The following is a 27,207-nucleotide window of genomic DNA, read 5'->3' on the forward strand; positions in this document are numbered from 1 at the left end:
GTGTTGCCTTCTGAGGACTTTGACACCGGCTCTCCCCAAGAGGGGGTTAAATATTTGAAGTAAGGGGAACTCTGACAATCCCTCGGCTTAAAAATGGCACAGGGACTGTTTAAAGGGGTTAATCTTCCTAGTATATTTATCTCCCACAAATCGGTTTTTTTAAAAAATGAGGCTGGCCCGAGGTGTTAATATGGTTGGCTGGGACCTTATTTATTTTTAATTTTTTTGGAGCTGCCTAGGACCAGGTGGGAAAGCTTTGTTACTATTCCAGGGAAGAACCATTCACGTAGTGGTGGTTAAATGGTTGCTAGCGTTCACACTTCATTGCTTGTGGACCAGAAGCCTGGGAACAAAAGGGTTACTTGTTTCCCCACCACCGCCTTCACCCCCAGATCGATTTTTCTTATTTAATCAGCGAGTAAAATGAGAGACTCAGGGAAAGAAAAAAAAAAAAAAAAAATTGGAAGAAGGGCAAAGTGGTGGGGGAGAGTTGAAAGCCAGAAGCTGCAACACAGAAAATCAGTCTTGGGAGTTCGCGCTGCCGAGTCCTCGCAACACGGAAGGGAAGCCAGCAAAACGCTCGCAATCATTTCCACACAGCCAGCCTCCCTTTTCTCCTCGCTAGGCGCTAGTGGCTCATTTGGCTTCCCTGTGCCACCGAGCGATCACATACATTATTTCCCCCAAGATAACACAATCAAACTTGTATTTACCGACATCCTCTCCTCGCAGCCTGTTTGAGATTTGTTTTAATAAATAAGTGTTTTATGTGAATGATGTAGTAATTGAAACGGGCGTACCATTTTTTTTTTTTTCTGCATCTTACTGCAGGAGGTTCCTCAACCCCAATCTGGTTGGAAAATAAAACGCTTTGTCTCCACAACCACCCCCCACCGCACCCCCACCCGTTCTCTGTGTGTGTTTTATACGTGTGTATATCTCAACCCCCTACAGTAGCCAAGAGAAAGCAGTTAACCAATGAGAGAGCCTAGTTTCATAAAAGCTGCTCTCTGATTGGCCCGATGAGAAAGGGCAATGGGAACAAAGAAAAGTCCCTTTCAGGTATAGAGGCTGAGAGCTCCTTTTGCTCCACTCCCCCTGTGTGTGTGTTGTGTTTCAGTCCTGATTTCAGTGTTGCAGAACAAGCTTGTGTGTGTGCACCAGGGGGATTTTTCTTTTCCTTTTTTTTTCTTTTAATTTTTGCTTTTATAAAAAAAAAATACACAGGACAGTCTGTGACATTTGATGGTCCATCTTCTTTAATAATAAATTTGTTGAAGAGATTATAATTTCCAAAATAAAGCGGCTGCAACCAAACACATTCAATGCAGTTAGAAGGAAAAGGTCAACTCGATCCAATACAGACCGTAAGTACGGTTGCGTGGTGTGTCTCTCTATAGCACTTAGCGGGGACTTCATGCAGGGGAATGTGCGAGTTTTATGCATTGAAATGAGGAACTAGTTACAGGGTTTGGCTTTTGCATTGAGAACAACAACCCAAGAAGGGTGAATTTTATTCAGTGGAGGGTGAAGCATTTGTAACTTCTTCACACAAATTAAGCTTGACTGGGCACTCGGGGTAACTTAAGAGTAAATTACCTTTGGGGCGACCCAAGGAGAATAAAAGTGACACAGTTACAAATCCTGATGTGCAGTGTCCATTCTCTAGCGCACCTCACCTCTCCCTCTCCTGTCCTAGCTGGGCAGGACCCTCTTCAAAACCGAGCCAGGAAAATGGGGGCAAGGGCAGAACAAGCCGATTTCTGTCTCTTGTCACATCCAGTGCCCAATAATTTAATATTAAACAAGGGAATAGTCACCCACTACATGTAATGGTTATAATTACCATTTTCCACCTCCTTAAAAAAAGCAAGCTGCGAAAACACCATTAAGGGGGAAAAATGCCCCACCCAACCCAAACAAACCCACAAATAGTAACAATGGTGTGTTTATTACAGGACCTGGCTTGGAGCTAGTAAAATGTTTTTCTTTGTTTAAGACATGAGTGGGGGGGGGGGTGGTCCCTAAAATCCAAGTAGCGTGGAGGTGCCCTACCCCCTCGACTAGTCTTCTGCATCCCTGGCCCCTTGGCAAAGCCGACAAATTGGAGATAAGTTGAGGAAAGGTTTATAAGGTGTTTCTTTAAAACATCTGCTTTGCTCTTGTGCTCATTACATTTCACTCCTTCCGAACTTCCGAGAGCCTAGATCTGCGAGAAATGTTTCACATTCATAACTTGTAGCTGCTCCCACTGCAAGGGCGGGGGTGGGGGGGGGAGGCTGCGGGGGGGGGGGGGGCGGCGAGTGTATGTAGGGGGAGGGGAGAGACCTTCAGGTTTTTTTTAAAGACCAGATCAGTATTTTCTTGATACGCTTGTCACCATTTTTGTTCTCACGACAACCAATTGAGCCCTTGATCCTCACGTGATGTGAAAGGCTTGCACTGTAACAAAATCGCTCCTTTCAGATGGTTGGTTGTTGCTAACTCGCCCATCCCCCTCTCCCAGCCCCGACATTTCCAGCAAAGCGACTCTCCACTTCCAATCCATCAACAATTCATTACTGCTTTTAGCTTCCAAACGCCAGCTAATTAAAAATACTAAGCCAAGCTCCGGGGCCATCTGACTAAACACAGGAGGTGGTGGGTGAGGGAGGAGGAGGAGAGAAAAATAAAAAGGAGACGCACCGTTTGCTGCGACTATAAATGGGAAAAACTGTCCTGAAAAAGGTCGCCTTAAAAAAAATTTTTTTTTTTCACTCTAATTATCGAATTACCACATGACTGATTGGCTTGAGCGACAGCGGATTTTTTCCCCCACCTTGGGGACTATACTAGGAACTCGGTTCCTTTTTCTTAAAACAACATAAAACAGGAAAACATCACATCCTTTCAGGTTTCGAAGACTGAACCAATTTTAAACGCCGTTATTTTCCCCACCCTGCCGCCCGCCGCCCCCCGCCCCGAGCGAATGCTGTTCTAACTGGTTTATCAGCTCACTGAATCATCTGCTCCCTTCCCCCTCCACACCTTTCTTTTTCTCCTCTTGTTCAGCTTCTCATCCCACCCTTTCCTCCTCCTCTTCCTCCTTCCCCTCGGTCCCTTCTCTCTCCCCCACCCCTTCCCCCCTCCTTTCCTCTTAAGTTAGTTCAAGAAATCAAATCTGTCAGGACGGGCGGAAAAATGCCACTTCCCGACTAACAGGCGGAATCCAGCCCAGATTTTCAGTCCTTTCTTCTTATTCTTTCTTCCCTTTCACTAATTTATCCCGATGTTAGCACATTCTGTCTTGTACTAGCGGACGCCTGTAGGTTTGCTACATGGGATCATTACTTACTGATCACGGTGACTCTGAAGTCTGGAACTGAAGGCGGAATGAGAAGTTGGGAAAACTTTTTTCTCTAAGCGCTCTCTTTTTTAAAACTATTATTCTCGATGCTTGTTAAGAGGAAAAAAAACCCTTTGGTGCTTCTGTTGTGAATGTGAAACATTATCTTCCAGCTGTACAGTGACACATTTTTTTAAGGAGAAAAGGACTGATCCGTTTGCCAAAAGGGGGGATGGGGAGGTGGAATAATGTTATCGAGTGATTATTCTGGCTGAGATGTGTTATTTGGTTCGTTCCTTCTTGATCATTTGGTGTTTAAGTAAAATGAGGCACAGGCTTGTTTGCCGAGTGGAGTGGGAAAGGCATTTTGATTTGCTGGCCTAATTAAAAAATGATAAAGGATTAAAGGTAAGCAATGTCTGTGTGTGTGTGTATGTATATTTATTTTTTTTTTTCCTTGACAATCAACTGTTAAAAAGGGGCTGATCCCTTTAAAAACCGTTTTAACTGATCTTTGTCAAACACACACTCATTTGCGGTCATTGAGGCCACCTTGGCGCAGATCACTTAAAGTGTATGTCTTAATCAGTTTCCCGTACAGTCAGTAGCACCATATTTAACAGATTGAGCCAGTCTGTGACCTAGGAGTATGGTAGAATTGTTTAGATGTAATTTTTTTTTCCTCAAAAGGCAGATATTTAGCCTTTTATTTAGCACTGTCTTTTTTTAAAATAGAGAAATGATCTTAAAGACGTGTGTGTATAAAATTGTATAAACTGTTGGGGAAGAGAGGATAGGAGATGGGGGCATATGTATGGGGTGTGGGGGGTTATTGGTTGTTTTTTTCTGTTCCTTACTGGGAACAAAAAACAGATTGCCCAGACAATTTGTAAAAAGAAGTAATAAAATTAGAAATGAGGAAAATTTAGCAACATCATTCTGAAACTAGCCTCAGAGAACTTCCAGGATCTGGTCTTTTAAATTGTAAGATCTAGGACATGCTTAAGGGTGTTTAAAACGTGTTCCTTCCTCTTGTCTGAGTGTTCAGCCTGTGTTTCTGGGATTGTTATCATGTGTATGTGCTAGGGGAAAAAAAAGCTAAACTCTTTTTTTCCTTAAACCTTTCTGGACTTCACTCAGATCCTTAAGATATTTTAATGCCTTTTAAAAGTGATTATCTTTGTGTTGTTGATAAAGGGCTTTTCTTTTTTAGCTACTGTAAGATGCTTACTGTCATGGGTATGTTTTTTGGGTTTGGTTATTTTTCTTTAAACCTGATATTGGACTGTGGAGACAATACATGAGCCACCTTCCTCACCATCCTTCCCTGTACCCCTTACTGACTCCCCAGTATTAATCGTTTTTTATTCTGGTAACACCCAGACAAGAAATATTCGACTTTTCCCCCTTCACAGGAAAAGGTGGACCTGGACTGAAGGGTGTAAAATCCCTGGACCCATTCCTGGGGCAGGAAAAAGAAGAGGAAGATTAGAAGACTTTTTTTTTTTTTTTTTAAGAGAAAGCCCAGCGGAGGTAAACGAATGTCCCCTCATCTCCAAAGGAAAGTTCATCGGATTTTTATTCTAGAGATCTCATCTTCAGGATGTCAGTGAACATTTCTACGGCAGGAAAAGGTGTGGATCCAAATACGGTTGATACTTATGACAGTGGCGATGATTGGGAAATCGGGGTTGGAAATTTAATAATTGATTTGGACGCTGATTTGGAGAAGGACAGACAGAAATTTGAAATGAATAATTCCACCAACACTACTAGCAGCGGCAACTCTAAGGATTGTGGAGGTCTGGCCTCCAGTGGGGCCGGCGCTCCCGCAGCCTTAGCTGATGGCCTAAAATTTGCTTCTGTTCAGCCCTCTGCTCCCCAGGGGAATTCGCACAAAGAGACCAGCAAATCAAAAGTGAAAAGGAGTAAAACTTCTAAGGATGCTAATAAATCTCTGCCTTCTGCTGCCTTGTATGGGATTCCCGAGATCAGCGGCACTGGCAAGAGGCAGGAAGTCCAAGGGCGCCCTGGAGAGGCAACTGGCATGAATTCAGCGCTGGGTCAAAGTGTGAGCGGCGGCGGCGGCGGCGGCGGCAACCCGAACAGCAATAGTACCAGCACCGGCACCTCCGCTGCTACCGCGGGGGCAGCCTCCTGCGGGAAAAGCAAAGAGGAGAAGCCAGGTAAAAGCCAGAGCAGCCGAGGAGCCAAGCGGGATAAGGATGCGGGGAAATCCAGGAAGGACAAGCACGACCTGCTTCAGGGCCACCAGAATGGCAGTGGCAGCCAGGCCCCTTCCGGGGGGCACCTCTATGGCTTTGGGGCCAAGAGCAATGGAGGTGGCGCGAGCCCCTTCCACTGCGGGGGCACTGGGAGTGGCAGCGTCACGGCTGCTGGGGAAGTTAGCAAAAGTGCCCCGGATTCAGGGCTCATGGGAAACTCTATGTTGGTAAAGAAGGAAGAGGAGGAGGAGGAGAGCCACAGGCGAATCAAGAAACTGAAAACTGAGAAGGTAGGATAAAGTCGCCTTCTTAGATCTCCTACTTTTCTCTTTGTGTGCATTTGTGTGGGAGTCGGGGGTGGGGGGTGTGTGCCTCTATGTGCCTTGCACTTCTTCGTGCTTTCTGGTTCGTTGTGAGATTTCTCTTCTGTGCATCTTTTCTGTAAACGTTTGGTCTAGGGTAGCTTACTTGGGTGCAGTGTTTAGCTCTTGCTTCTGCTGCTACTGCTGCTTCTGGTGCTAGTGTTTGGGTCCTCAGGTGGGAGGGTCTGAGTGCTCTAAGTACCTTTTGCCTTACCCAAGGGCTCTTGGCCAGTCAGCCAGTTGCAATGTGCTTTTAATAGAAAACCTGCTCCTGGACCCATGTACCTCTTGTCCTGGTTTCTCCCCTAAGGAGAACTGTCTTCTGTTTTAATGTGCATGTCCTAGTATTTTTGGTAATGTGTCCTTAGGTGCAGGGTTCACGTTCCCTCCCCATAGAAGTATGTCTAGGATTTTAACTTACACTCCACCCTCCACACATTTTTCTCATGATGTTCTCCAAAATAATCCTGTTAAAGGATATCATCCTGTTATTGTTCTTCAATGAAACCTTGGTATCCTAGGGTCACTGGTTTCATAACTGTGTACAAGAATGGAATGGTTTTGGTGGCTGCCAGGGCTCTTTCCTTGTTCCCTTGCCCAGTTCTTAGCTAGAGATTTAAAGAGTGTTATCGCTTGGGTTTCTAGCTTGACCAGGGAGCTGAAAGGTTGGTTAAGAAAAGTGAAATAGACTTGGTGGATTGGCGTGCTGAAATGTGAGAACAGAGCCGAAAGATACTCTAAATATGTGTTGCATCTGAGCAGTGGGAGGGTTGATGCAGGTAATTTGGACCCTTCTACCCATCTTTTGTCATTGTCTGAAAGTCTGGTGAGATACTGCCTTTGAAAAATTGCCCCCACTGTTGTGCTGCTTAGTGCTGGAGGCCTAGGACTTAATGCGCTGGCAATTACTCTGCATTAAGTAATGTCCCAGAGCTGAAGGCACTCAGTCCACTGAACAGGTTGAGAGTGAGCTGGGGGAGAAGTGCTGACTCTATAAAGTTAACTCTTAATACTGTAGATTGTGCCTTGTGGAAGCAGAATGCACATCATGTGGTTTGTGGCATGATTGTTTGGATATATATGCTTATTCAATAATTTAATTTTTGCTATTTCTCATATCAGAAATGTGAAATGTTTTAGGGTGACAATTTCTGTGTCCAATTACTCACCGCTGTCTGTTTAAATCTTTTTGTTTTCCTCTGTTAAAGATTTAAATGGGAGTACAGGAATGAAGTTTTGGTTTTAAAATTTAAGAAGTTGATGAAGGTACATTAAGGTGTAGATGATGCCAAAATAAAAAAAAAAAACCTTCTGCATGCCTGCTTCTTTAATCCATAAGCCCTTGGTCAGACAGCATTTTGAACTGATGAATTTAAATACATTTTTTTAAAAATCCAGGTTTTGTTTCTTATGCTGAAATGTAGAGTTTCTCACAATTTCTACTAAAGGGCATTCTGAAATCTTATTAGTACAGTAGTGCATTTACTTTTGTTGCCAATAGTCTTCAAATTGCAGTTCTAATCTGCTCTAACTATCTAGATGAATTGCCCTAATCCAGTGCTCACAATGGCTGTGGTTAAGGAGTCAGAGCCATTTGATTGGATTCACTGCTGCCTGGAATGTGGGAGGTACTGCCCTTTTGCATTCCCCTTAGCCTTTTAATCTTCCAGCCAAATGTTCACATTCAACAATTTTGTTTAGCTGGCAATCGGGACATTTCAGTATCTCAAAGGCTGCTGTCATGGCAACTGAGATTAGAGCATGGTGTTGGTTCTCCAGTTTTTTGTGTTCTTTTCACTTTCCAGTCACAGAGGAAACTGGATGAAAAATGAAAGAATTAAATTATTCATATACATGCAACTCATCTTCAGTCAGAGCAGTATAAATGTGATAATATGAATGGCCTAAATGAAGAGCAAACAAGTCATGGCAGGTCTGGGGTGGAGGAGGGGAGCAAGCATAGTGTATTTCGATTCATACCACTGCCAGCCACAGCTGCTGGTGTGGGCACAGCGACCCTTCAGGGGTGGCGCTCAGGGCCTTGAATCCTGTAGTGGTGGCCCAGGGTCTGGAAGCTTGTTCAGCTTTCCTGTCTACCTCCACCCCACCCCAGGAGGACTCTTCTTAAGAATGTTTCCTCCTTGGCACACAGGAATGGCACTGCCTTGTACAGATGCCTCCCAGGGAAGTAACTCCAGTGCCACTAACTCTTGGTTGTGTAAAACTTGACTTCAGTTTAGAAAATAATGTCTAATGATGGGAGGAGACCTCTTGAGGGAAAGATTTAGTAGGACAAGCTTTACCTGACCAGATAATTCGGACACTGAGGCATCCTTTGAGAAAGGCTTTTTGACGTTTTTGTACAATGGTTTAATTTCAAAGCCTTGTTTGATTGTCTGGGTTGTGAAGAGTAAGTGTCTCAAAAGTGAAGATGATTAATTTTCAGCAGTCGGATGTGGCTCATGAAGGGGCCAAATGTGAAAACCAGAGCGGGGTGCAGTGTGGTGTCTGTGCTTTTTTTTTTTTCCTCCCTGGTTGGATGGTTCACAGGAGATTCATAAGACTTGCTGTCACTGGTTAATTTTCACAGCATGCTTAAATGTCTATTTTTGGTCTGTTTATTCTGTCTCTTCACTACAGAAAGTCATGTAAAACATGATAAATTGGACCTTATGAAACCTAATTAAATCAATGAGCATTCTTCTCCTTTATGTGGAAACCACAAGTATGTTGTAAAAGTCGCCACTCCCTTAATACGTGAACAAAATCAAAACATGCCATAATTCTAAGATGTTTGAGCTGTATTTCTATAGCCCATTTTGTGGTTAAGCCACCAGTGACGTGTCTGAATAAGTAGATTTGACAGGTTGGCTTTTGGTTGTTAAAACCTGCTTCTCCACCTGCCCCCTCCTTTTCTTTTGAAGCATAATAGCCTGCATTGAGGCTCTTCTGCATGTGTCCTCCTTAACTGTCTTATAGTTTTGACTTATCAGACACAGGCAATCAGCTGGGCTAAAGTTCAGTATGGTATATGGGTTTATTTGATCACTGAGAAGTTAAAAAATACATAGATGAGTTCTTAAAAACAGCTGAGACTTCAGATACACATTAAAAGCACAGGGAATCTTATGTTTGGGTCTGGGGTTCTAACTATTCAGTGCACATTTATTTAGCAAAGAGAATGGTTTTAGTAATATTGTGCTGCTTTCATTAAGCTGGTCCTTAACAGCCTACATGTGGTATCTACAAATGGACCTGTCTATAAAGGATATCATTCATTTTCTTCTCTTGTAGAAGCCTTTTTACACTTCACTAGGGAATTCTGGCACGTTGTCTAAGTGAGCGTGAGTAGTTGAAGAACATATTTTGATTAATGAGTTTTGTGAATGATAGGGTTCCCCCCAAATACAGTGCCCCCTACAAATTCTAGTTAGAGAGCACAGTTTATCTACTGTGAAATAAAAGGGCAGAAAGGTCACTTGCTATAATTAAAGAACAAAGTCCATTGTTGTTGGACAGCAAACTGTTTGGAAAGCTACATAAGGGACTTAGCTGTTAAAAAGGTTGGTAACTAAGGGCAGCTCCCAATCAGCATTGATTCAGCTCCTTTCTTTTTATTGGCTTCTTCACAGGGTGACAGGGCTTTTGAGATGGGCTGCCCTTTCCCCAAGGAAGTCTTCTGTGAGAACCCATGGAAGCTTGGAATATTTGCATGGCCAGGCACATCACTGGGTTCTGAGCATAGTATCTGAAATCTGCTGGGTTTGCTGGAGAGATGTAAAAAAAAGAAAACTCAACAACTGATTGTGCTAAAAGAGATAAATAATGTTTACCAACTTTTAATAACTTTGCAAATAGTCTGTAAAAAGAAGGGGAGGGTGGGCTAGAGGGATTGATTGTCAAAATGTCATGAGGTTAAGAATGCTCTTCAAGTAAAATTGCTTGGCTGCAAGATGGTTTTAATTAGAGTGTTATAAAGACTTATTTTTCCTAAGCAGCATTTTATAGTTAGTAAATGAAATGTATGCCGAAAGTGCTAAGCAGAAATCTCCCTAACCACAGAGGTGTTCAATAACCAGATTCAAACAACATGGAAAGAACCATCTGTTCTTCATTTTCAGCATGAAAAACATGGGTTGAATGGCTGAGATTTGCTCCAATTTTGACTGTGCCTGTGTGTGCCTGTTTTTTTTTTTTTTTTAATTTAAAAAAAGTTCACCTGGTACTTCATAGAAACTCAGAATTGCAGTAATATGAGCAACACTGTGAAAACATATGTTCCTACATTTATTTTAACCAGTTCCACTTTTATTTAAAAGATTTCCAGAAGCCCAGCCATTGAACACTTTATAATGGTTATTCAGTTCCTGCAGGCAATCACAATGAGGGGTCAGTTCTTCAAAGATCTAACTATTTAGTCAGTATCTGAATTATTCTGTCAATATTCCCCCTGGAGGCAAGAGGGGCAAAGGCTGTCCCAGGCTAGCTCTGGTCAGCGTTTATCGGTTAATCTAATTGTGTGTGGTAGTGTCCTGAACCGGTATTTGCTCTCCATAGGCCTTACTCTGGTTTAGAGCTATTAGTCTGGGATTGTTGATCATGAGGAAAATATTCTTTTAACGATGATAACTTTGGAGTCCTTGACTTTTAGACTGCCAAGGTTCTGGGTTCTGGTTTTAGTAAGAGCCCTGGGTAAAACATTATCCGGCCTTTGTTTGAGGTCTTTTATAGAAGCTAATGACTGGGCTTGTGCCTCCCTGAGATAAATGGCATTATCTCTCAGTGGGCTGACAGGAAACAGACATGTTAATGGTGAAGCTGCAGGGAGGATGTGCCTGGGTTCTGACAAAAAAGTGGAGAAGGAACCCCTGGTTGCAGTCATTAACACATGCATTCCTGCTCTTCCTAAGAGGCTCTTGATAATTGGAAAGCTATTTTAGCCACGAACACTTAAATCATAAATCTACCACTCCTTGTTGCTTTGCATTCTTCAAAGTAGCAAAGTAATGTGTTTTTTGTTAACAAGTGTGTGATCTGGTTTTTAAGAATGGTGGCAGTTCTAGGTGGTGTGGTAATGACATTTGGGAGGGCTGCACATCCCATGCTTTTATCAGATGGGATCTCTGTTTGTCTTTCACCATGGCTCAGTCATCCCCCTACTTAAATAAAGGAAGAAGGAAGTGGGTCCAAAAACTAAAAAGAAATCATTTTTATTCTTGAAGAGGTCTCGTGGGAGAGGGATAAAAACTAGTTTTTTTTTTTAAAGCTGGGGAGATTTTGCTCAGTGATTTGAATGTGATGAAACCTGCCTTTTGAAGTGTATGTTTAAAAAGTCATGGCTATAATTGAGTTTCAATGCAGTTTAAACTCTCTGCTTCTTGAACAGAGATAATTGCCATGTTGAACACACTCTAGATGTGCAGAAGAGGTGGAATGATCATGTTATTCTATTCTTTAATATTAAGCACTGGAAGTTTTTCATAGTAATTACTGTAGCACAACATAGTTTTGATTGCCAGCACTCTGAACTTGCCGGTGATCTGAACATCAAGGGTTTTGCTTGAATACTAAACAGTTGATTCCTAAGTTACTTGTATTGCATTCTTGTAGAACACAGAACTAAGCAAATACTGAGAGATCCTTAGCAACAGCAGAGTAGAAATAACCCCTCTTCACTAGTACTATTGTTAATAATAATACCCTCTTAATCTGTACATTTAAAGTTACAGGGAAAGAGAACAGGTGAAATCTCTGTCTCAGGAATGATTTCGGTCATCATTACAGGCTCTTAGAGGGATCAGACTGGTACCCTGTGACTGGTATTTATTTCATAGACATGTGTATAGAAATGTTATAATTTCATACACAGCTGTTGGATTGGGAGTGGATTGGGAGTTTTTAGTTACTGTGGGCTTTATTCTTTTTTAAAAAGTCACAGTTGATTTTTCTGTTCTACTCTGCTACAAAGTAATTGGCCCCTCTATATCTATCCATGTCTCTCTTCCAGATGATGTTTCTTTAGTGACTTTTTGCTCTCTGTTGCAAGGTCTTTTTAATTCAACCTTAAAGGTTTGCAGTGGGAACAAAGCCTTTGCAACTGAATGAAGGGTTGTTAAATAATTCATAGGAGATTAATCATCAGTTGGGCTGTTTGTAATGTTGTTTGGGGATATATAAAGGATACTCAAGACAGGGAGATTGGCACCTTGTTCCTAGAATTGAGTTCTGCATACCTGCTAAATTTTGGTTAGACATAACCTTTGAAAAAGTATTGAAATAGATTATGGCTTTTGCCTGAAGAACTGAAGAGATTACAAAGCAAATACTTCTTATATTTTGATAGGTTAGTGACCCCTAAACCACGTGGATCTCATCTGGTATTTAGAAAGAACCACCCCCGCCCCCCACCCCATTCCATCCTGTGACGCTAAATGAAAATTTAATAATATATATTTTGGTTTTAATAGGGAACTCAAAGGGAAGGGTGCTCAAACAAATGGGTTGGAAGTGATGAATAGACACTGCTGTTGATTTTTCAAAGCTACTCTTTCTTCTTTATCATCCCTACCTCCCAGCCTAGTTTTTTTATTATTCACTGTGACTGTTCTAGCTCAACCACTGGCTTTCTGCAACTCCTGGGAATCCTTATTCTCACTAGCATCTTAAGAAAAACGTGCCTATGGGGACATTTAAGCATATTTCAGTAATGCCATAAAAGGCAGCTTTTGCAGTTTAAAAATATATTGATTATATTTTGTGTTATACATAATGATTTTAGAAAGCAGATATTTAGGTCGTGGAATTGGCTTATTATGTTAACCAGAGAACAGATGGCATGGTGCCACAGACGTATAATTTTACTTAAAGGGACTTTTAAGGTTTTGATGTGTTTTCTTTTTCTCTTATTTCCCTGATGGCTTCTTTTTATTGAAGGGTAACTTAAGGAGACCTGGTAGCAATTTTACTGCCTTCCCCTGACAGTTTGAAATAATAGCTTGGTCTTTGGTTGCACTGATCTTCTACCAGTCAACTTGATTCTGGTTTTTGTCATGTGGCAGTGAATTAAAAAAAAAGTGTAGTGTGTTTTAAGAAATGGACTCTTTTATATGCTTCAATTAGCAACAGACCAAATTCCAATTGGTCACACTTTCAGGAACTCCTAGAAGTCACTGTGTGTCCTTTTGATTAAGGAAAACTTCTGGTTTGGTTTCTCAGGAAAGCACATATGGTCCTCTGGCCGCTTTAGATCCATCCTTTTTGTCTTTTGCATTAGTCACTGCAGGTTCAAAGGTCCTTAAGTCCTTCCCTGGTAGATTATATGCTTTCCCCTTACTGAAAGGCTGTACTTTCTTGGTTGCTATACCTGCTATGTGTTTGAATTCAGTTTGCATAAAAGTACTATTTGTTTCCATGCCTGGATTTTATAGTTTTATCCATTCACTGAGAACATCATCAGGATGAATTGGAAAGCATCTCTTATTGTTATTTTTTTTTTAACAAAGTGTGCCTAGCCAGACCAGATTACTTTTGGATTTCCTGTCACCTCCTCAGCTGATTTACAGACGGCTCATGTTAAAAGCAACAATAATGTTTGAATTGGAAGGGCAGAAGCCTCGGGTTTTCATTCTTCATGGAGAACTGTTTATTTGTGTGTGGTTCACCACAGTACATGGATAATGCTATCAAATCTGTGCTTTATTATAATCTTATGACTAGCACAGCCGCACTTCAGTTATGTTTCTTCATTTTCCTTCTTTGCAAATTCTTTTGTGATGGAAATGAAATTTGAACCGAATCTTTGCAGCCAAGGGGAAAATAAGGCACCACAAGTAGAAATTGTCTCTTGAGCCAGTTCAGAAGTAAGCAAGCAGCGGTGATTTAAGAAACATTTTTCTCAAAGTGGAGTCCATAGGGAAAAAAGGACTCCGATTTAACTTTTCCATGAAGATCAGAAGACTAGCCACCGCGCACTTTGATAAATGGAGGCTGTTCCAACAACGAGGCTTTATGCCTTTATATTGTTTCACATCTGAAGTAACTGGTTGAAGAGCGGTTCACATTCCCAAACCTTTCAACTGGTTTGAAAGTGGAATGTGAGTTCAGTCATATTGTTGGTTTCTGCTCCCCGAAGGGAACAACATGATTTGAAGACAGAGCAATTGAGCTTTTCCGCATCAAACTCCATTTGGCCAATTGTCTCCATTTACATTCCTTGCCCAAATCCTTCACCAGCCTTTCCCATGATGCCGCAGCAGATGCCAGACACTGAAGTAGAAAGCGAGCAGCTGTTTCCATTACTCTATAGCTGTATTATCCTCCACAATCTGCTTGCTTTTTCGCTCCCCTCCCCCACTGGTAAAAAAAAAAACAAAAACCTTCTCTCCCTCTGACGTTTGCCCTTCTTTCCTGAGTTTATCAGCCTGCAGGTTTTCTATCTTATCAGGGCCACGGATTTCTCAGGAAGGCTTGGTTTATTGTTTCTCTGGGGGAGCAGATGGAGGTCCCAGGGCCCTTGGGGGCGTGGCCGGGCCGCGCGCTCCCGACGGTGGGAGTGGTGGGGGCCGTGTCGGGGGCGCGCCGCCGGGCCGCGCCCTCCTTCCCAGCATGGACCCGTTTATAGCCCTGAGCGCTGTAAATCTGTCAGCTCTTCACGACGCCTTCACCTCTTTCTTCATTTGCTTCTAGTTTGACAACGTTCCCCTGGGGCGGAATTCTAATCTGCTTCCAATTAGTTGCAAAATGTGACTGAAATTTCCACATTATGACTGCTGTTTTACTTGCACGCACACATCTAGAAACAAATTAATGCTCTTGAATATTTATTTTTTGAGCCCTTGGATTTACTTGAAGAGGCAGAGTTTCCAACTGTTGGGAATGACTTCCAGGATTTGCATTTTTTCCCCCTTGAAGCCTTCTATGCACAAGATTGTTTTTTTTTTTTTTTTAAAAGAAGCACAATAACCACGGTGGGGTCCCTCCACCATCTCATAATAAGCTTTTTCCACCTTTTTGAAGATTTCTCAAAATGTACTGTGTATGTTTAAGTTAACACAAATCAATTCTGTATTTCTAAAATAAATATAAAAAGGATGTTTGCCCAGGTTTTAATGGAGGGTACCTCCTGATGCAATGTTTTAACAACACAAATACACACAGATTTGCTTCTAAGTATATCATCTCTATAATGTAATATTCAGTAAAAACACAAAAGATTTGTTAAACACTTTAAAATTCTTTAATTTGATACTCAAAAAATAAATGAATTAGGTGATTAATTGGGCTTAACAAATACAAGGGCAGGGGTTAAAGACATCACGATGGGCACTAACAATTCTCCCCCAAGTTTGTACCCAGATCCTGAGCACACCTTCTGGAAGCTGTTGGACCTGGTGGGCTACGGTGGGTGTAGTCCACGGCTTCTTGTGACTGTAGTTCCCCTTATCCTACATAATCCACTGCAAGGAAGTGTTTCCAACTCTGGGTTTGGGGGTGGCTCTACTCTGAGGGAAGTCACTTACTCCAAACTCTTTTCCTCCTTTTTAGTGTTTTTTGTTGTTGTTGTTGTTTTTAAACAAAGATACTGATCCATCCATTATATTACATATAATATGTAAATATCAGAATTGTTTACATCTTGTTTGCTGAGAAGTTCAAATTTAGCTTTATTACTTGCCTAAAAGACTACTTTCTCTTGTACTGTGAATTTTAGTAGCAAGGCAGTGGGATCTCAGGTTTAGTATTTGCAGAAAGGAGGTAGTCTTAAAGAGTGTAAACAGCCACATTTACTGGTGTATTTTATAGTAGTGTTCAGTCCTCAGCATCTTGGCAGATTGATATCAACGGTAATGATGGTTTTAAAGAGGTGTGAAGAATTTTATTGATGGTAAAGTGGTTATGTTGATCACATTACTCTGTATTAGTTTCTAAATAACACCTTCACATGTAAATAGATCAATTTTTTTCCACTACACTGTCACATGTAATTATAAAAGCCTTGTATTGATTGATTTATAATGTCTTTTTTTTAATGTGTTATTTTCAATCTCTACAGCCAGGAGATAGAGCATTTATTTCACTGTTTAAAAGTAAACTTAAATTATTTATTGTATGTAGAATATGAATTATTCAAGTTATTTTATTGAAAAACTTTGAGCTGTGCTGGAATTCTGCAAAAGAAGTAGGAACGCTCTTTGTTTTGCTTCCTTTCTTTTTACTCTAAGATTGGTAGTAGAAAAAAAGAGCCAGATTAAATCCTTAAAAATTTAAAATGCGGTCCTTTCAGATTGTAGAGACCTCCTGGGTTTAAAAAAAAGAACAAGAGAAAAGAGTGGCCCCATGGTGAAATGCTTACAATGGGCACGATTGTGCTAGCCCCTCAAGTCCTGGGGTTCACTAATTACCCTTTAATGAGGTTGGTCTGCCCCAGCCTTTTCCCTACCTTGGGAGGAAAAGCATACAAGACCATTGGAGTTCAAGTGGATGTTGCTGTATTTGCAACTTAGCATAACTGCTTTGAAGGCCCCCAGGGCGCTTAATTGGGGCTGGGCATTTTTGTTTTGGGGGAGACTACACACAGCTCCCCCATTGTGTGTGTAGAAGCCACTGTACGTCTTGGAAACATTACATGTTTTTGTTGACAGTGCATAGTTTTATAAACTCCGAATGAGCTTATTGCCTTTTAACCATTGGGATCACTAAATAATGGAAGAACCTAGAAGTCTCTGGGTTGGGTAGCAGCCAAGCAGTTTAAAAAAAAAAAGGAATGAATGGTTTAATTGTAGAGCAAACCATTTGTTTACAGATTAAGTTTTATTCAGTCACCAAATCCTATGGACCAGGAGGTAAAAGAATGAGGCTGTAAGATATAGGAATTGAGTGCCCAGTGTACTGTTTTGTGATCATGTTTAGCTGTTCTTACCCTTGTTTTTCACAAAAGACTGAATCAGTGAATGGTGAGAACTGCTCAGCCAAGTGTACTTTTAAAGATATAAAGACAGAGGGGAGGAAGGCCGAGGCAGGTTGTCACTTTTTTGCTGCCTGATCAGGAAACTAAAAACTTAAAGTTCTTTCCCCTGGGAGGGGTACCCTGGCTGTTGCTGAATTTTCTGTTCAGATGAGATGGACTGATGATAGTGGTGGTAGAGGAAGGGAGTAAAAAGTGGGAAGAAGGTGGCTGGGGAAGGTGGTGGTTGGTGGAGAGCCTTTGTTAAAATGGCCATCAGCAGTGCATTCTCTTGAATAATGGGGGCTCTACGGAAATTTCCTACTATTTCATTAGTGACCATGGTACTGAGTGCTTCCCTGGTGGCTCAGACGATAAAGAATCCACCTGAAATGCGGGAGACCTGGTTTCCATCCCTGGGTTGGGAAGATCCCCTGGAGGAGGGCATGGCAACCCACTCCAGTATTCTTGCCTGGAAAATCCTTATGAACAGAGAAGCCTGGCAGCCTACAATCCATGGGGTCCCAAAGAGTCGGATATGACTGAGGGACTAAGCACAGCACAGCACATGGTACTGAATAGAGAGAAACTTTCCAGCCAGGGCAGTGAAGTGGCATAGCACAGGGCTTGCCTGGCAACCAGAATTTCAGGTTGTCTTTTCCGTTCTTTCTGTATTCTTTAATTTTTTTAGGGCTAGATATTTTTGCCTGGGAAATGCTATGGACAGAGGAGCCTGGCAGGCTACAGTCCTTGGGGTTGCAAAAACTTAGCACTGAACAGCAAACAACAACAACAGATTATATTGAACAGTAAAGACCAGAAATCATGGCATTTATCCTGTTGTAGTTGTATTCCTTCTAATCCAATTGTGGACAGTGGGCTTAAGGAAATCACTGGTAAAGTGCTATTTTCTAGAAGTATCATTTTCAACACTCCCCAGTTCACTGTTTCTTATTTTAACATTAATCTTGGAAGTGAAACCCTTTATCTCAAAGTGTTCTTTTGTGTATAAACTGTCACCCTAATGATAACTCTGGTTACTTACAAGTATTGTTTCTACATGATATCTTTGTATGCTGTCTGGCCATGAAAAAACTCATTCCTTCTGTAACATTAAAATTACTTGTTACTTGATGCACATTTGATAAATTAGTCTTAAGTATGTTAAATTGGCTTACCATGATCTTGTTTTGTTTTTATCCTTTCTAAGTTATAGTACCTTTATTTTGGTATGATCCTTTTGAAATGGCTTGATTTTTGAGTCTAAATCCATAGCTGATAGCTTCATTTTACAAATTTTCTTTTGAGGGGGTTGGTGAGCAGCAGGAGGGTTATAGAAATAGGGAAGCAGGGAGGGTATAAAGATTTAGGTGTAAGTATTTTCATCCTTGTCAAGCTAGTGACTTTTAAATATTGCTGTTGTTCATCCCTTATGTTTTTCTATTAACATTTTCTATGTTCGTGAAGAAAGAGACTGGATTTTATTTCTGTGAGCATCCAACATAATTTTTCAAACTTTAAAAAAAATTTATTTTATTCACATATAGTTTATTTATAATGTTAATTTCTGCTGTATAGCCAAGTGGCTCAGTTATGCATACACACACACACACACACACACACACTTTTCCATGATCTTTTTTATTATGGTTTATCTTGGGATGTTGAATATAGTTCCCTGTGCTGTAAAACTTCAAATTTTTAAATCTTATAAAATTAGCACTGTCATAGTCATGAAGTAGACTAAACTTGTGTAAATTTTTAAAAAAAATCAAGCCCCCAAAAGTCATGTTTTACTGAAGAGGTGGTAAATCCCTGCAAATGCCCACCTAAATTTGATTTCTTTAGGTGTCATTTGACTGATATTTGTGCTCAACCTAGGTTTACTTAGGAAACCAAAACAAAAGCGCAAAGATAAAAAAGCATAGCTCATGTTAATATTTATCAGTGCTTAGAGGCTTTGCAAGATTGAAATCTCTTTGCTGTTTTAATCCCCCCTGGAAGGAAAGTCTCCCCCACCCTTCCTCTACCCCAGATTGTTAGTGCCTCCACAATGTGGATGTTTCTGAGGATTTTAAAAAGCACTTAATCTAAACATACCATGTATTTCGGTGAGTTTAGTTTGTGTTCACATGTACATGCAGCGCAGGGAAGTGGTGCTCAGCTTCCTGCCAGCAAGGTCCGCTTGTGTCTGTTTCCTTCTCTTTAACCTGTTCTGCATACTGTTTTAACTGGATGCTTTTTGTTGCCCATATAAAATGCGAAAGGAAACATGCTAACCTTTTTAAGATGCTCTGGAAATGATTTTTATAAACCTGCTTACACAGAAGTCTAGTACTTTCTATTATAGCTCACATTAAAGGCTTAATGTCGCCTTTGAAAGGCTAGCGTATGAATCCATAAGCCTCCTATAAATTCATGTACCTTATTTCCTTGTAAAAACCAGTGTTTTCTACTTACCTGGCCTTAGCACAGCTGTAGATACTCCTGTTCAGCTTTAGGTGGATGAAGTTCTGTACCATCTACCATCCTTTACCTGTGACAGGCTGATGACACGAAAATCACTTGCCATTGCTGCATTTCAGCTGAAAACTTAAACACATTAAATTTTCCTTTTTGACACAGATAGTGAAATCTGAAGGGATTGTAGACTTTCATACTTGAAAAAAGTCTAGAAAATGTCCAGTGTTTTCAAATCACATTTTCACTGGTGTTCAGCACATAGATACAGATCTCCGCAAATTGCCTCCGAATTGGGTGAAAAGCTGTCAGCACACACTAGTAGTAGCAGGAAGTTAAATGGTGGAGTAAAAATACACCTATTTGTCTTTTGTCTGTAAAATATATCTGCAGGGTTTTTGAAGAATTTCATTTTGGCCTGTTTGTAAAAGTCAGGAATCTGAAGAGTAATACTCATTGTATGAGTATTCTGTGCGACGAGCTCTAGTTGTCTCCATGTTATCTGAGCCTGGATGTGCGTGCATAATTGGAGAGATTATTGGAGAGAGAGTGTTTTGCTGTGGTAGATGTGGTTTAAATCCTAGCACTGAGCATAGCATTTACTTTCTCAGCTTACCCACAAAATCTGTGACTAATTTAGTGAATGTGAAGATTTTAGTCCAGATGGTTAGGTTTAATTGTAAAAACTGGAAGGATTTCAAAGTACCCTTTGGGGGAGTGCGGGAAACAACAACTAAGCAACAAAAGAGAAGGAAGAGTCAGTCACTAAATACAGCGTATTTGTATATTACACATTTATAAATACGCACGCACCTACACACACATGTATGTCTGTATATACAGTCAAGGAAAAATCTGAAGAAGTTATTATACCAGTCAGCAAGAACAGTTGGGATCAAGAAGAGAAGTAATTTTTAATGTTTAGTGATTTACTATGTTATCTTTCAAGTGTTTCCTACCATGTGTGTGTTTGGCCTTTCCTGGGCTCAAAATAGGTTTCTTCTCAAGTGTGTTAAGAAGATATCACTTTCCTGTCATCCTCTGTTGGTTAAAGAGTGTTGCCAGTGACCTCATCAAGCATTCGGGAAATAAACAGTCTTGCTCAGACCTTGGCGGGTGCTCCCTCACTGTGGTGTTCTCTGAGGCCTGGGCCAGCCCGTTCTTCTATCACTGAAGCTGTGAAGCTCAAAGAGGGAGTAAGCTTGCAGAAACGGGTGGTTAGGTAATGATTAGTGCTATGGAAGAACCAGCCTCTTTTTCAGCATCATTTATTCTAAATAGCTCTTGCTCCGACATGAGTACAATCATCTAAGCAGATGCTTTCAAAGCTGCTCAGGATCTTCTTCTGGCTGCTTCCTGTACAGATCAGAGCTTAAAGGACAGAAGGATAGAGAGGTCCCCTTCTTCTGTTGTGGTTGGGACACCACTGAGCTGAAGTCTTGGTCCAGTAAATTAGCTTTGAAATTCGTAGGCTAGTAGGGCTTTAGAGTGGACTTGGTTTGTATTACCCAGAATTGTAAGAAGAGATAGAGGGAAGAAGAGAAAAGTATCATGGGGCAGGAGAAGGTTAGACCATGGGGCTATTGATAAGATCTGCTTGGTTCAAGTAGAATGGCTGGGGTTCGTGGAAAAGTGATCTACTAGGCAAGGAAGTGCAAACATGCCAAAATATACATGCATACATGTGGGTGTGTCTATACAAACCGATTTCACAATATTCAGAAAATGTAGAGAGATGGGTTAAATTTGTACGTGTCACATTTACCACACGTCTGGTGCTTTGATATTTGATTATTGAGCCCTCAGCATTTAAAAATGGTACAAAGAACAAGCTTGAGCTTCTCTTTTCTGGTAAGGAAGATAAGCAGAAGGCCAGCTATGTGGGCTAGTGATTTTCAGATCATGGAAAACCTGTGTAATACAGGCCAAAAGAAGGCACTTCCTGAGGAGACGTTAAGCGTAGATCTTTGAGACTATTATCATAGCATGGGAGAGCAAGATAAACAGAAGGCCAGCCACCCTAAAGCAGAGATGGTCTTTGCTTTGATTCCTTTGCCTATGTTCATTTTAAATATATCTTTCTTTTGATATCTCCTCGTCTGCTTAGAGCCTAATTTTCCTCCATTTATCAAGAGCTTTGCCCTACAGCAACCTATTGAATAAGTGATTAAGGTGATTTTAAGATGGTCACCACTGTAAGTAGACTTTTAAAGGCCCAAGAATGGAGCTCAAGTGTGGGGACTTTCTGGTAGGAGGAGAGGCCGGGGGGCTTTCAAAGCTGACTTTTTTGTGAAGTTGATTTTGGAGGGAACCTCTTCTGTAAGTGTTTCTTAACATTTGAGGTTGACAACAAGGTGTGTAAGTGATGAGTTTGAAGCAGAGTCAGACATGGCTTTTTTCCCCCCCTTGTCTTGATTTCATAGTGGGTATTGTAAGGGACTTTTCTAACTAATGTAAGGAGTGAGCTTCAAGTTGGGACCTGATAAGGACTGATACTGCCATTAGGTTATGGGGTGAGTCAGACTTGATAGTAGCATAAAGGTCATACTTTTTTGTTTCTCATTTGTGTTAATATATTTTTATATATGTGTTCATTTATATAGGTTGTGTTTTCTTGGCACATTTCTACTCTACCTGATGAATTTGATTTGAAAAATAAAAATAATAGAAGTAATCTGTTACTGAAAAAGATCAATGAATGCAGCTGCACAGGGTCAAGGCTACTAGAATTCTAAGGACACAGGTCAGAAAGATAATGGGTAATAAACTCACCAGTTGTACCTGTCAACTCACCACCAGCCAGAGTTCCCAGAGTTTCTGCAAGCAGTGTTAGTCGCTCAGTCATGTCGGACTCTTTGTGACCCCATGGACTGTAGCCCACCAGGCTCCTCTGTCCTTGGAATTCTCAGGCAAGAATACTGGAATGGGTTGCCATTCCCTTCTCCAGGGAATCTTCCCCGACTCAGGGATCAAACCTGGGTCTCCTGCATTGCAGGCAGATTCTTTACCATCTGGGCCACCAGAGAAGCCCTGTGCAAGCAGGTTCGTCTCTAATTTCCTTTGAAGGCTTGAGTTAGGAAAAGAAGATGGTTTTAGGACTGACAAAGCCCACGGTTGTATATTTTTTCTGTTGGAACCCTGGCATATCTTAGGACACAGTGGAGAAGAGATTCACTGGAAAAAAAAAAAATAGAAGATTTGCCTACTTGTTGAAGGACCTCTTCTCTTGACATTTCTTTAAGACTTTGACACGAGGAACTGGGTGTAAGAGATGAATGTGAAGTGCAGTGTAGGTATGATTTTGAAGCCTAGTTACAGGGTAGGGAGCTGTGTCAAGTATGAACCTAAGACGGGAGAGAGAGAATTGGGCTAACTGGAGGGCTAGCAAAGCCTGTTCTTCTGATTGATTGGATATTTGCACTTTTTTTTTCTAGATGTGTTTCCTAGTCTCTTGGTTGACTGTACATGCTGTTACATCCACCCAGATAGTACACATGAACTATATTCTGGGCAGACCATGTCATATTGGGTTGGGAGTTAGGCACAGGTCAGATCATGCAGGGCCTCGTAGGACATTGTAAAGAGTTTGGATTTTAGTTTGAATGAGATGAGAAACCTTTATGCAGAGAGGTTTGGTTTGTTTTTAAAAACTTGCCCTTGACTGCTGTGTGAAGAGATGACTATAGAGAGAAATAAGGAAATGAGTTAACAAGACTTTTTCGTTGGCCCCAGCAGGAGAGGGTAGATTTATTTGTGGCATTGCTGATAAGTGTTCACATTGTCTAAAGTAATGACGAGTGGTGAGAGGATGAGAATTAAGGGTAACAACTAGGATTTTGGGGTGGGTGCAGTCAGGATTTGGGACTTTTGATATACCCCATGGCTGCCAAGGGATGATACTCAAATTGGATGGTGAGTGGTAGAGGCCTTGATCGGAACCAGTGGAAATACAGGGGGGCTTTAGAGTCATGGGGCCGGAATAGGTCAGCTAGACCTATTTATAGTTGGAGAATATGGGGGCTCAGTGCTGAGCCTCGGAACATTGAAGGGAGCCAGCACTGCCGTCCACGGAGGAGGAAGACGACCAAGCCAGTTTCATGTTTCTGAAAAGCAAGTGAAGAAATTTTAGCAAGAAGAGTATATAGTCGTGATGCAACAAGGTACGTTAAAGGAGGCCAAAAAGTCAGGTTAAGATGAGACTCAGAATTGACTTCTGTCCCTGGAAGGATGACAGCTGTTGGTGATCAATCTTGAGATAAGTAGTCCTGGGTGAGGGATGGGAATGAGAAGAGTAACAGTCTGGAGTCCTTGGATTTCGTGAGAGAAAAACAGAAGCTGATGAGTTTAGCTTTTATATAAGGGGCATCTGAGGTCAGGGAATGTGTGTCCGTTTTTGAAGTTGGACACTTGTTTGTATGCTGATGGGACTGATACAGGAGAGGGAGAAAAGCTGATCATTCCGGAGAGAGGGGTTAAGGTGTCCTGGAGGAGGCACGGGGTTGAGGTGGGGAAGCTCTATTGCATGGGTGCATCTGTGGGCCTCTGGAGTGGGACAGGTCCTCCGTAGTAATAGAAGGAAAGTCAGAAAATGAGAACAGATGTTGGAGGGAGGGTGGTTGGTAGGTTTTGTGGCAGAAAAATGAGAGCAAATTTTCATTGTTTGTCATGTGTGCAGGATATTATTGCTCTGTCAAGGGATTCTTTTTGATACAGATTCTGTGGATAGCCATTCTCTGCCTCCTCCTACAGTTTAGAGAGCTTTGACTGTTTTGTGTTCTGACAGTAGAAATATTAGAAAGGGGAGGGTGTCCCTATAGGTCTCAGTTTATTCTTTCATCCATCCCTTTATCCATTCCTTCATGCAGCACGTAGTTTCTGAACACAGATTACATGCCAAACACAGCCTGAGTCCTGGAGATACGATCGGCTGCAAAGTCTCTGCTCTCATGATACTTGTATTCTAAGTTTCTTTGGGACAAATAAAGATATTTTGCTTGGTGTTAAGTGCTGTAAGTGAAAATCAAGCAAGAGGTGGTAGAGAGCTGTGGGGAAAGGAGAGTTAGCATTTGTTTACATTTGAATAGGGACCCAGCAGCCAGCGAGGAGGAGCCATTTGACTCCCTGGGGAGAGAGCTTAGGAGGCCATAGGGGGACAGCGGGTGTACAAGCCCTGGAGGAGAGGGTGTGTTTTGTGTGTTCCACGAGACACCAAGGTTGTTGGAGCTGAGTGAGGGAAAGGGGAGAGGGCAAGGAGGTGAAATTCAAGTGGAAGGGTCAGGCCAGGCTCCAGGGAGCCATGAAGAATTCAAGTTAAGATTCAGAGATGGGGAGGGGATTAGAAGTTTGAATAGGGACGGGGCAGGCTGTGACTTAGGCTAGGGTCTCATTGTCTGGGGACCTACCCTAAGCTTAACTTCCTTCTCTATTCCTCAAGTAGGTTTTTTGGTTTTTGTTTTTGTTTTTTGTTTTTTTTTTTTAAGTTCATTGTAGTTTCTGAATGGTTAAGGGAGATGGAGGGGGTTATCTTGTGTGATTTTTATCAATTGATTTCAGGCGCAAGATCATAAAAAGTTTTTTCCCAGAGAGCGAACAAAATGGTACTTTCCTCAAACCATATTGAAAAGAGCAGATATTTAATGGATGTCTCTAGTTGTGTGTGTATACACACACGCACGCACGCACGCGTGCATGTACCCTATTGTATTAAGTAGTTTGCTGTTCAATCACCAAGTCACGTCCGACTCCTCCACCCCGTGGACTGCAGCACACCAGGCTTCGCTGTCCCTCACCATCTCCAAGAGTTTGCCCACGCTCTTATCCACTAAATTGGTGATTAAGTAGTTTATCGTTACTCAAATTACAACAGAAATTTAAAATGGTCATAGTATAATTAGAAATTCTAATTTTTTTCCCGTGCATCACATGGGCCTTGTTGTATGCTCCCTGGGTGCTTAACTGTCCTGCTACTCTGGAGACTGATCTAGGACCCTGACAAACTAGTTGTATTTATTAAAATACTTTTAAAATTTGACTCAAAATTTGAAAAGCAGTATATAAATTGTTAAGCTGTATGCAAATGTTATATAATGGAAAGTAAGTTTTACTTCCCCCTTAGACCTACTCCCCATAGTCAACTACTTGGAACAGTTTTGTATGTCTTTCTTGAAATAGTCTCCGTATGTTCAGGCATGTATATTTATATATCTCATCTCCTTAAAAGATCAGAGCATAGTAAAGAAACAGCTCTGTACCTTGCTCTTTTCACATCACTCTACGTGTTAGGTATCATATGTTCCCTTGCTCCCTTTGATTCCATAATTTATTTAACTGATCCTCTGCTAATAGCATTGGTGTTTTCTAATCTTTTTTCAGTTACAAAAGGCTCTGGTGAATCTTACTTTGAATGTGTTTCAGGATTGTCCCATACATTCCCATCAACAGTGGAACATGAAATACATATATTTCTACAGTTTAATGCTCTGAATTCTAATTCTTTGGCTCTGATCTATGATAATCAGAGAGAAGGCCTTTTTTAAAATTTGCCCTTTTCATGTATGAAAAGGGCAGATTGTATCTCCTACATGTTAGCAGTTTATAACCTCTGACTAACTTTCAACTATTTCAGTGTTTATTAGTTAAATATACTTTGTGTTTTACAAATATTTTTTCATGTGCTTATAATTTTTCCCTCATTTCTTCATTTGTCTTCTGATCCTGTTTATGCTTTTTTTTTTTTTTACTTCCTGTGTAAATGTCTTAAATTGTGTAGTTAGGTTTGTATTTAAATTCATTTCCTTTTGTGGACTCTGGGTTTTGTACTGGTGTAGAAAAATATTTCTCCAAGATTATTAAAAATGTTTTTCTTGTTCCATTTTGATGGTAGTTGGCAGTGTTTATATAGTTTCCAACTGAAAGGTGAACATGATTTTCATTTTACTGGCTCTTGGGTTTATATTGGAATATAAATAATAATTGATCCAGTATCCAAAATTCCTGAACCCTTTAACCAAAAGCATTGTTTCTTAATCAGAGCTTTACATCTGGATCACCTGAAGAGTGCTTAATTTTATTCCTTTCCCAAAACACCCTGTCCCAGATCCCCTCCCCACGTAGGGGGACTGCTTTGTGTGCGTTTAGGAAAAGCTTCAGACAGCTTATTTGAAGATGTCTTTCTTTATCTCTCTCTCTCAAAGGCAGACGTTAGGAATGGTTATTAAAATTTTCTGTTTTTGCTTACTGTTTTGAGGTTTTTTATAGAAAAATCACCACAATATTGCTTTAAATAAGGCTTCATGAAGTGTTTTACATTATAGGTGGTTAAATACTATACTTGGTCACGTGGCAGGTGGAACAGGAAGGACTCATGGTTTGCAGCTCCAGCCCTCGTAATATTTAGAGCCTGGTAAACACCCTTGCTGTGTTTCTTAGAATCCTAGAGCGAAGTCTATGCCTAGTCTATGCCTAAGTCTATGCACAGTCTCGGAGAAGGCAGTGGCACCCCACTCCAGTACTCTTGCCTGGAAAATCCCATGGACGGAGGAGCCTCGTAGGCTCCAGTCCTTGGGGTCTCTAAGAGTTGGGCACGACTGAGCGAATTCACTTTCACTTTTCAGTTTCATGCATTGGAGAAGGAAATGGCAACCCACTCCAGTGCTCTTGCCTGGAGAATCCCAGGGACAGAGGAGCCTAATGGGCTGCTGTCTATGGGGTTGCACAGAGTCGGACACTACTGAAGCGACTTAGCAGCAGCAGCAGCAGCATGCACAGTCTATGCCTAAGTAGTAAAGATGGCCACGGCTTTCCTTAGTTAACCATTTGGTTTAGCAACGTGTAGGAGGAAACTGCCTCATAGGTTTTGAGGAGTGTCTGAAGCGTGCAGTTTGAGTATTACTG

General features: G+C 41.2%; 1 protein-coding gene across 4 annotated transcripts in view; it reads left to right on the forward strand.

The window, feature by feature from the left end:
- The first annotated feature begins 1,108 nt into the window (after positions 1 to 1,108).
- Positions 1,109 to 27,207, forward strand: part of ZNF608 (zinc finger protein 608) — a 109,376-nt gene continuing 83,277 nt past the window's right edge. Inside the window, exons 1-2 of one of the 4 annotated variants that reach the window (XM_005209106.5) lie at positions 1,109 to 1,367; positions 4,741 to 5,840. In XM_005209106.5, the coding sequence (XP_005209163.1) occupies positions 4,929 to 5,840 (912 nt within the window). In that variant the 5' untranslated portion in view covers positions 1,109 to 1,367; positions 4,741 to 4,928. Of the gene's footprint in view, positions 1,368 to 2,316; positions 3,734 to 4,740; positions 5,841 to 27,207 lie in introns of those variants that run through there. The other 3 variants (XM_005209104.5, XM_005209107.5, NM_001206306.3) reach the window with 3 other exon arrangements.

Source organism: Bos taurus, chromosome 7, assembly GCF_002263795.3.
Source record: "Bos taurus isolate L1 Dominette 01449 registration number 42190680 breed Hereford chromosome 7, ARS-UCD2.0, whole genome shotgun sequence".
NCBI lineage: Eukaryota > Metazoa > Chordata > Mammalia > Artiodactyla > Bovidae > Bos > Bos taurus.